This window comes from Dipodomys spectabilis, unplaced genomic scaffold (assembly GCF_019054845.1).
Source record: "Dipodomys spectabilis isolate Male_0828 unplaced genomic scaffold, ASM1905484v1 ptg000030l, whole genome shotgun sequence".
NCBI lineage: Eukaryota > Metazoa > Chordata > Mammalia > Rodentia > Heteromyidae > Dipodomys > Dipodomys spectabilis.
This window is the reverse complement of record NW_024870707.1, coordinates 2,978,620-2,989,369: the sequence shown is the minus strand read 5'-3', so window position 1 is coordinate 2,989,369 and position 10,750 is coordinate 2,978,620. Positions and strand designations below refer to the sequence as shown.

General features: G+C 34.9%; 1 protein-coding gene across 1 annotated transcript; it reads right to left on the bottom strand.

Moving 5' to 3' along the window:
- Nucleotides 1–709: 709 nt before the first annotated feature.
- LOC122104705 (olfactory receptor 4P4-like) lies at nt 710–1,654 on the bottom strand. Its single transcript, XM_042675645.1, has one exon. It carries the CDS (start codon nt 1,637–1,639, stop codon nt 710–712), a length of 930 nt encoding a protein of 309 aa, XP_042531579.1. The 5' UTR covers nt 1,640–1,654.
- Between the last annotated feature and the right edge of the window lie 9,096 nt (nt 1,655–10,750).

Below are 10,750 nucleotides of genomic sequence, written 5' to 3'. Positions count from 1 at the left end.
CCATATGTGCAATATTCTGTGATTTCATATAGTCAGCATAATGGTTTAAATTGAAAATCAATATTTTAGTCAGCTTTTCTGTGGCTGTTTATGAAAATGTATATTTACTTTAATTTTTAATTCAGCATTATATAATCCTCCATTTTTAAGAAAGTCATTATTTTGTATAAATGAGTGTAACCTTTCTGATTAAGTAAGGAGGAAGAGAGAATGAATAGGAATCATGTTTGGAGCAAGTGTGTTGGCATAAGCCTGTCATTCCAGCTACTGGGATGGTAGTAGTAAGAGGATCACAGTTTGAGGCTAGCCTGGGCCAAAAGTTTGACCTTTTCAAAAAAAAAAAAAAAAGCTGAGCATGGTAGTATGCATGCATAGTCTCAATGACACAGGAGATAAGTAGTTCGATTTGGCTTGATGTTTGCCAGACAAGAACACCTGTCTGAAAATAAAAACAAAAAAACCAAATCAAAAGGATGGAGTGTGATTCATAAAGTAGGATGTTTCTTAGTGCAGAGACCTGAGTTCTATCCCAGTAAAGGAAAAGGAGTAAATAATGCTCATGAGTTGGTAGTTTAGAAGCATGAAGTAACAGATGGCATTGGTATGCTTGCTGCTCCACAAACTCTCCAAACAACGAGAAGAAAGCATGGTTCTCAAAGTTGAGACTTCCGGGAACCAGAGTCCGTTTTAGCAGAAATAATTCGGGCGTTTATTTTCCACTCAGGAGCCTTTGAGGGCAACAAACCTTCCTCATGGCATTCTTCATCTCCGCGTTCCTCAGCGTGTAGATCAGAGGGTTGAACATGGGGGCAAGGATGGTGTAGAAGAGAGCAAACACTTTGTCCTCCGGGAAAGTGACGTTGGGTCTAATGTAAATGAACAAAGCCGGTGCGAAAAACAGGACCACCACAGTTATGTGGGAGCTGCAGGTGGAAAGGGCCTTGTGGCGGCTCTCCACAGAGTACGCCCTGATGGTGTACAGTATGAAAAAGTAAGACAACATCAACACCACAAACGTCACCAAAGCAATCAAGCCTGAATTAGCGATGACTAAGAGACCTATCCAATGTGTGTTAGCACAGGCTAATTTCAGCAAAGGGTACACGTCACAGAAGTAGTGATCTATCTCATTGGGGCCGCAGAAGGGTAGGAAGATGGTGAGAAGAAACTGACTGGCTGAGTGCACGAATCCTCCAGCACAACAGGCGAGAATGATGGCATGGCACCTCTGCCTGTTCATGATGACCGTGTAGTGCAGGGGTTTACAGATGGCCACATAGCGGTCATAGGCCATTCCGGTGAGGATGAGGATCTCGACGCCTCCGAATAAGTGGGTAGAAAAGAGCTGTGTCAAACAGTGATGATAGGATATGACCCTCCTTTCTGCCAGTAAATCAGTCATTAGTTTGGGTGTCACGGTGGAGGTGTAGCACAGATCAGAGAGGGAGAGGTAATTGAGGAAGAAATACATGGGTTGGTCAATGAGATGAGTGCACGTGATGGAAATCACGATGAGCACATTTCCCACCCAAATCGCTAGATAGCAAAATAGAAATAACACAAAGCAGAAGACCTCGATGTTCTTGTTTTGAGAAAGTCCCAGGAGAATAAAGAAGGTGACATTATTCCTATTTCCCATGGTCCAGCCTTGAGAAAGTACTTTACAACCACCTGGAAAGACATAATTTGTGAGCATATATTTACCCGTGTTCAGTGAAAATTATGACAGTTACATATGTGTGTTGTGGGAGGTGTGTCAGTCCTGGTACTTGAACCCAAGACCTAGGCACTGTCCCGGAGCTTTTGTGTTCAAAACTAGTACCCTGCTACTTGAGGCACAGAACCCCTGTGCCCTTTTAGTTGTAAATTGGAGATATGAGTCTCATGGACTTTCCTGCTGGGGTCTGGCTTCTAAGCGCCGTCCTCAAATCTCAGTCTCTTATGTAGCAAGGTGCCACCAGCACCAGGCAATTACATTATTTTTGAGACCTAACTGGATTTGATTTATTGAAGTATGTCAGGAATAAAAATCTCAGGAATTAAAAACTGGGGTTCAATTCATTCAGGAAATATCTTTCAGGTGGTATTTCTTGTGCCTTTGTTCAAACAATAACATTTTATTTTGATGAATAATAATAACTTTTGATGAATAATAGTAACTTATTTTGATGAATACCTATTTCTAATGTAATACAGTTTCAAACACAATAGTTTGTTGCATGTGTTATTAAGAAACATAGCTGTTATATTTTCATTTTGCAAAAACATACTAATTTTCACATGATTTCACTGAATATGAACTACCAAAATTCCATTTTTGAATTAGAAAATATCAAATAAGCAAATCTACATTTTAAGATGGAAGAATCTCTTTTAAGAAGATGACTCAAATATTTTGAAATAGGTTTTATGTGGAATTTTGTTTCTTGTTTTACTGTTGTCTTAGTGATCTAGTGAAAATTACATTGCTGACATTATAAAACAAAAAGTAACTTGTCTTGTGATCACATCAATGTACACAACACATTTTAATGAAAAACCCAATAAACCTTAGAAGAAACCACCTAATACTGTGCAAAAAGAGATATTATCCAAAAATTCTGTTCTTGGAACAGACAATTTTATTTGGCAAGTCAAATTCCTTTGAATCTGTGCTGAGAGAGTAGGCAATTTTTCCATATTTGTCTCATAATACTTTTGGCCAAACCCATGAAATCGAGAGACTGGTAAATTCAGAGGGAAAAAAATATAGTTTTCAGGAAAACAAACTGGAATGGAGGCTGGCACTTTTGCATTATATAGTACTATTTGTTTATTTTATTAACAGCTAAGGTAGAGGCAAACCTATCTTTCTTTGTATAAATAAATAAATTAGAAGAATATTCCTTACTTTCAATACATAAGCTTGTAGAACTCAGAGAACAATGGAATAGGAAATTTCTGTCTAAATTCCGGAGAAGTTACTTTAGATATTATTCTTTCGATAATGGAGAAAACAAAGCAGTAACCTTGATTTTGAGCTAGTACAGTCACATAGCCATATGTTCAAATATTCAGAGTTTAATGTTTGTCAAATAATCTCTCAATTTTCTTCCTTTCACCAGTAGGAAGCTTAAGTTTCAACTCAAAAAACACAAGTACCATGAGCCTAATAATCATTCAATGAATACGATATCAAATCAACTCTGAACACATAAACTAAAACCATTATAGGAGGTTCTAACCAGATCTGATGTTGACCCCTTAGAATCACAGAGGCTGCTGAAAAGCTGACACAGAATTAAACAGTGGATGATTGACAATGCCATTATGCTAATACTAATGCACCATGAAGAAAAATAAATGAAAGTACTTGAGATGTGTACAAGTGAAAAGAAGAACATATAGTGTAATAAGCTTGTAGGGAGCAGACCAGATGTAAAAACCTGAGTTTTCTGACCCCCAAACTTAAATTCATGACTATTGCCATATGTCCTATAAAAGTTTGTTTAAAAAAGAAAACTAAAGTAATGGTATAAACAGAAAATGAACCCCTTCCAATTTTGAAATTTGTTTACAACTCTAAAACCATCAGTCAAACCCAAGACAGCTTTCCCATTCCAATACTGCCTTATTTTAGCCTTCCAAACTTTAAGTGGAAAAATAAGACAATAGAATAGGAAATAGAAAAGGAAAGTATTCCTCTATAAAAACTGCAAATCAAATCAGTTCAAGACTTTTTAATAGGTAAAGCAGCTCTAGAAAATAAGAGCTGACCTGCACTGCCTACAAATTTGTGTAGGGATCAATGTATGCTTTAATCTTTCAATCTTGAATGTGGATAATACACTCGCAGTTATCGGTCATATAAACAAGTTAAGTCATAAAATAGAGATTTGAGTGCAATTTCTAACACCTTTACCCTTAGCATTGTGATCTGAATTTATGAGACTTCAAATTTCTTCTTCTGCAATTGAGAATTCTCTCTGACAATTGCTCTCAAGTTATGGCCTTTAGAAAATATGGACAAAAATCCAATGTATATCCTACAAAATTAAGAAGAGGGAGAGAAGGGACTGCTAGGGTAGAGATGGGTGAAAATGTTGAATGAAGTGACACTGATCAAGATATATTTGTTTCATAAACTGCTTTGTTAAGTGGCAATTCTTTGGTACAGCTACTGAATGGTACCAATAAAAATTTTTCCAAAGAGAATTCAAATTGTGTCTTTCTTAGTCAAATTTTATGGACAAACTCCCAAAGTTTGCAATACTATGTCTCTTTTTCCAATATATTAGGCAGCAATATTTTAAATCTGGTCTTATTTTCCTAGAAAATATCATCTGCCCCTCAGTAAATATTCAATTCTTCTTGAACTTAGTCTAAAGACATCTTAGTCTATAGAATTTACAGTAGCTTCTCTTTAAAACTTGCTTTTTTGTTAATATTTTTATAAATACAAGTAAGATATTTTCAATAAAAAGTCCATATGAACAGAGGTATTGTGTGTCCAAAGAAATTATTTGCTCACGTTAAGTTCTACACCATTTTGAAGGCTTTATTTCATAATCTTTTCTATTTCTCTTCATTGATATTACAGCCATACCTTAACTATGTAAGTTGATTTTTCCTCTCAGCTTCTGACTTTACATGTTCTTCAGCACTGTGAGTGACACTGATATCTCACTTTTTACCTTTCCCTAATTTAAAAATAAACAGATATAAAATTCATAACATTCTAGCAACAACTGTTACCTGTCGCATTACCAAATATTTGCAAGTAATGGGGAGTACAGAAAGGGTGGGAGAAAGAGTGAAGAAATGCAGCAGTGGTACTCTCAACACCATGTTAAATTGAACCATAAAACTTGTAAGTCGAGACAGGAAGGAAAAACTAGGAGACACAGAGGGAAGGGCTTACATTGTTAAAAAAGAAATGTATTCTTTATCTGACTTATATAGTACTGAAAAGCCTCTGAATATTTCTTCAATAGTAAAAATAAAAATACATAAGAAAAAAAGAAAGGAAGCTATCTCACAAAACTGCAGAGAAGAAATCTGAGGCAGAAATAGTTTGTTTTCAAAACTAGCTACACCAAGGTCTGAACAGAGTCAAATTATTTCTGACCATGTTCAGGCTCCATTGCTAAGTAAAATTTTAGGTACATATCCTCCAGCTGTATTTTTTATTTCTTCCCAAGGCATTGACTGTTTCCTAAAAGTCATGTATGCACACCCATGTAAACACTCACCTCTTAACATCCTTTTAGATCCTCATTGCCACCGCAGTTCTACAAATGGATTATAATTATCCAGCAAAGGAGATGTCTTTGGAGCCTGTTTCTTAAATCCCATCCATTGCAGACATACTTTTGATTGGTGTATGATGCTTATGCAATTTTGAGTTTCTTTTACCTACCTCCAGTATTCTTTGGAGAAAGTAATACTTTGAGTCCTTGGACACAGAAATGATCACCACCAACTCCCACATAGTGTTTTTATTATGTTCTCAAGGGAAGAAACATGTATTCTGGTATGCTTCATTTATTTATTGTTGCAGTCCTGAAAAGTAATCTAGGCTAAGCAAGTGCTTAAACACCTGAAGCTACAGTTCACCTCCGCCTCATGGGTACAGTTTAAGGTATTTGTATTCATCAAGAATTTTCTAGGTGGGCTGGAAAGGTGGCTCAGTGGTAGAGTGCTTGCTTTGCATGCATGAGGCCCTGAGTTCAATTCCTCAGTACCACCTACGCAGAAAAAGCCAGAAGTGGCGTTGTGGCTCAAGTGTTAGAGCACTAGCCTTGAGTTGAAGAGCTGAGGGACAGTGCCCAAGGCCAGAGATCCGGCCCCATGACTGACAAAAACAAAAACAGAAAAAAGGAATTTACAGATGCGTAGATTTTTATTTCTGATCATTTTATGCTTATAAAATAACTAAATGTCAATAGTGAAGTTGAATAATTTTTCATTTTTTCACAGTTTTATGTCATTTAAAATAAACTTTGTGTGCATCTGGGCTCCCAGCTATCATTTGTTTCTATTTTACTCCATGAATTCCACTCACAAACATCAACTTATTTTAGTAAAAGAAAAGTAGCAGATATGAGCAAATTGATAGGATTTGGGTGAGGAGCCTTGTTACTAGATATGTCTTCCTTGTCACACAAAATATGTTACTATTTTGAAACATTTAATCTAAATTTCTTTTGCTATGAATAAAGCTCCTAGAATGATTGATCTACCTGTAGGTACCTTGGCAGAGTAAGGTCTAACTATTTTGAGGGCCATATAAGGACCATGGGACAATAGTCCTCCCTCCTGGGCCTAGAAGATGATTATTTAGATTTGCACCATAAAAGAATAAGCAAGCAACAAATAGAACAATAGTCAGATGGGGTACATCAACGGAAATGTTCTGCATTGAAAGCGAAATATAATTCATCCCTTTCACTTCCTTTTTCTCCATCTTCCACGCTTTATACCTCTCCTTTAACTCTCCTTTTTCTCCAGTACTCTTTTTTCCCAGTACTCTTGTTCTCCTAGCCTCCGAATGATACAATATAAAAACCTTAAGCCCCTACACATATAACAAGATTGGCTGTGTATGTATCATTAGCAATCATTCCATATTATTTGTAAAAAGCAGGTTAGAGTTTACTTTGGTAAATCTAATAGAGATTTGCTATCTGTTAAAGTGGGTTGGAGGTGAGGTGGAGAAGTAGCACGTCAGCTATATCAACCTAGCCCACTCTCAATTCTATAAAAATATAGAGATTAACCCGAAGGGAAGACTTTCAATCACCAAGGCCTAACACACAGAGTTTCTTCAAATCAGTAATTCTTAACTCAGAAAGAAGAGAAATAGAAAACTATTTAAAATATTGCTTCTAAACAACATCAACATAACAACAAAGAATCAGAGTTTCATTAAATTCAAAGGAACTCTACACACTCAAAAATAGGATAATGTTCAATGAACTGAAAGAGAACATATATGAAAACAGCCATCACAAACAAACAAGGAAAACAATGTGAATATAGACAAAGGAAGTGAATTCCAAGAAAATACAAATAAACATCGAAATGAGTTCAAATATTATATAACTAACCATCTAAGAGAGTTTAAAGACTCACATAAACAATTAAGTGAAATAAAGTAGCAAGTGTAAAACGGGAAAATGTTGTATATAAAGAGAAATTAGAGGAAAAAATGAAAGTTAAATTCTGGATATAAAAATTGGACAACCAGGAAGACAGAATTCCAGGTGGATTTGTCGTATTAGAAGAAAATACAGAAAACCGAGTTTAAAAGCATGATAAACAAGAACAACAAAAACATGAAAAACAAAAAAAGAACAACAAAAAAAAAACCAAATCAGAAGGTGGAAAAAAACATTAGAGAAGAAATCAATGAAGTGTAGAATTTTTAAAAAACCTATATAAGTTGTGAACAAGATAAAATGTTGGTCTTTAAACAAATAAAATAATTGTTAAACCCTTAGCCAATCTAACCATTTGAGAAGTCATCCAAATAAATAAAATTAGGGATGGAAAAAGACCTTGTTAACAGCCAATATTTTTGGGTATAAGATATGCAGATCAATACACCAAGACTTTATCTCACTCCAGTCAAGATATCCATCACCAAAAATACAAACAGCAAATGCTGGTGAAGGTACCAGCAAAAGGACACTGTTTTCTTTAAAAGTACAGGAAAATAGTGTTTAAATGGTTTAATAAGTCACATAAGTTATATCTAGAGGCATATCTGATGAGGTTGGATAAGATAGTAAAGAAGATGCATTAGAGGCAGGAATTTAAAACGAATTTGATTCTCTAAATGTTGAGTCTCACTTCGAATTCTAAACTACTTTCAGTCCAAGGTAATTGGTTGTCTAAGAGCTAATGTAATGTGCTTCTGGAAATGAGTTAAGTTTTCCTGTAATAAAGTTTAGTAAGATCTGATATTTAAATTACAAAGAAATTCCTAGGTAAATATACATTCTTTCTAAAATAAGTCACTGACAATAAAATTGCTTAGATATGTAAGAATTATAGGCAGATTAAAATAATTTATTAATTTCACATCTATTGCCAGTTTTCTGTAGATGTATTATGAATATTTCACAAAGTGAAATGTAGAAAAATAATCAAGCAAGCTAAATATTAATCTCAAATCAATATAGTTTGTAGGACTGTATTATAATTTTTTCCATTTAAATGTTGTAAATATTTGAAAATGAAAATAACTGATAATACAATTTTATTTATTTTTTATAGTAGTGTGTAATGGTATAGACTTGCTCTGACACATTCTACACATCCAGAAGGACTGTACACAATAAATACAGTCACACTTTTCATATACATACACAAGAACACTTCTGCATACTATATTGGGGACACATTATGTGAAATAAAATAAAGAATCAAGGGTCAATTTCTTTTGGAAAACATTTTTTGCTATGATATTCTACAGATTTGCATAGCTCATGGAGAAATATAAGTAGTAACTTAAAGTCCTAAGAATTTAAACATGATAGGAGCAGCTCCTGGCACTAAGACCAAGCAAGTTGCCTTTTGTGTTTTCCTTTATATTCACATGACTATAAAAATCAAACTCATTCAAAGAATCCTATATGAAATTTTTCCAATATTCTCCTGAAAAAAATAAAACATGTAGGCCAAGGATGTCTAGGCACACAGCTAAGATTGAATCATGCTATCTATAAATATGGGAGAAATAGTTAAGAACTAGTAGTTCATGCCTGTAATCCCAGCTATTCCATATACTGAGATCTTAAGACTATGGTTCAAAGCCAGCCTGAACAGGAAAAGTCTGAAAATCTCTCCAATTGCCACGAAAAAAGCCAAAAGGAAAGCTGTGAGTGAAATGGTAGATCACCAAGCTTGATTGAGAAAGTTAGGGGATAGTAATCACAGGCCCCAAATTCAACAGCACAAAAAATATAAATCAGAGAAAATAATAAATGGAATTGTAATACCTCCCTAATAAAAAGTATAATTAAAAGAGATAGTTTCAGAGGCTTTTAGTAAGCTTTATTTTATTCACTTCCTGATTAGTACATGTGAATAGTTTTCATTTTATATTTTGGTTTTTGCATACTACTATTATTAGCAAATGACTGTAAATGATAAAGTGATATTCTCAACATTTATAAATATCACATACATTCAAATAAAAAAGAGAAATAATGAGTGCAATTCCAAGATGGTTTGGTTTCCCATTCATTTGAATCAGAGTCATTGCCAGGAAAATGAAAAATAAAAAATATAGTACATAATTGTGTACTTCATGCAAATTGTAAAGACATAGTTCATAAGAAAAAGCATGATGTGTTATTTAAAAGTTTTGAAGGGGAGTAAGTATACAGAGGAATAGCAATATACAAGGAGGGAAGGAATTTGAAATACCTTAGATGCAGTTTTATCTTGTATTGGTCATGTTGACTCTTAGAAATGTGTGTGTGTGTGTGTGTGTGTGTGTGTGTGTGTGTGTGTGTGTGTGTGTGTATGCACAGTGGAATTCTATGCTTCCATCAGAAAAAATGACATCACCCCATTTGTTAGTAAATGGAAAAACTTGGAAAAAATTATATTAAGTGAAGTAAGCCAGGCCCAAAGAAACATAGGTCCCATGGTTTCCCTTATTTGCAATACCTACTATATGTCTGGAAAAAGTAGAAAAGTACATATGACCAGATAAGATGAAGTTAAGCAAAATGAACCTCAAGATAGGGACACAAGTGTTTTTTTTATTTATTGCTATTGTTTCTAACATATTTATAAGGTACCATGTGATTTTTTTGATGCGTTATATGTCCCTCCCCCCATGTAATAACCCATTTTCACTGTATTTGATGTTGGTATGATTTGTGGAGGGGAAGGGAAAAAACAAAATGTTTAAATAGGGATACAGGTTGACTCATTGTAACAATGATATACAAGACATTAGGTTAAAACGAGGAGGCAACAATGCTTGATAAGAAATGTACTCGTTATCTTGCCCATGTAATTGTAACTCCTCTGTACAGTATTCTCACAATAAAAAAAACACTACCATGTTTGGAAAAAAAACCACTAAGTTGAAAAACTTTATAATTAGGTGGCTGTGGGTGGGGGGAGTGTAGTTGTAGAGGTGGGAGGGAAGGGATGGTAGGGGAAAAACAAAGGAGGATGCAACAATGCTTGAGAAATGTACTCATTACCTTGGTCATGTAACTGTAACCCCTCTGTATAGTATTTTCACAATAAAAACTTATTAAAAAAGAAATATATATATGACACAATCTCCTTTTATTCACTGCAAAATACTTCTCCACACAAAAATAAAGGTGTATTTAGATGGGGGGATACCTTCAACTGACTTAGGCTTTTCAGTTTTTAAGTGATCTGATATTTTGGCTATCAACTTGGTTTTCTTTTTTTTTTTTTAATTTAATTTAATTTTATTTGAGAACATACTGTTCAGAGGGGTTACAATTACATGGGCAGGATAATGCATACATTTCTTACCAAGCATTGCAGCCTCCTCCTTTGTTTATCCTTCACCTCCCTTCCCAGCCACCCCCCTCCCCCCCACCCAATCATACCCCCCCCACACCGACATTGTAAAGCTGGTTTTGACATGACATTTTGTACTTCTCATTGTTGCAACAGGTCCACCTGAATCCTTGAACGACTTGTTTGTCCCTGTCTCCTCCACATGTTATACTGACATCAAATACAGTGAAAGCGGGGGTTACACTGT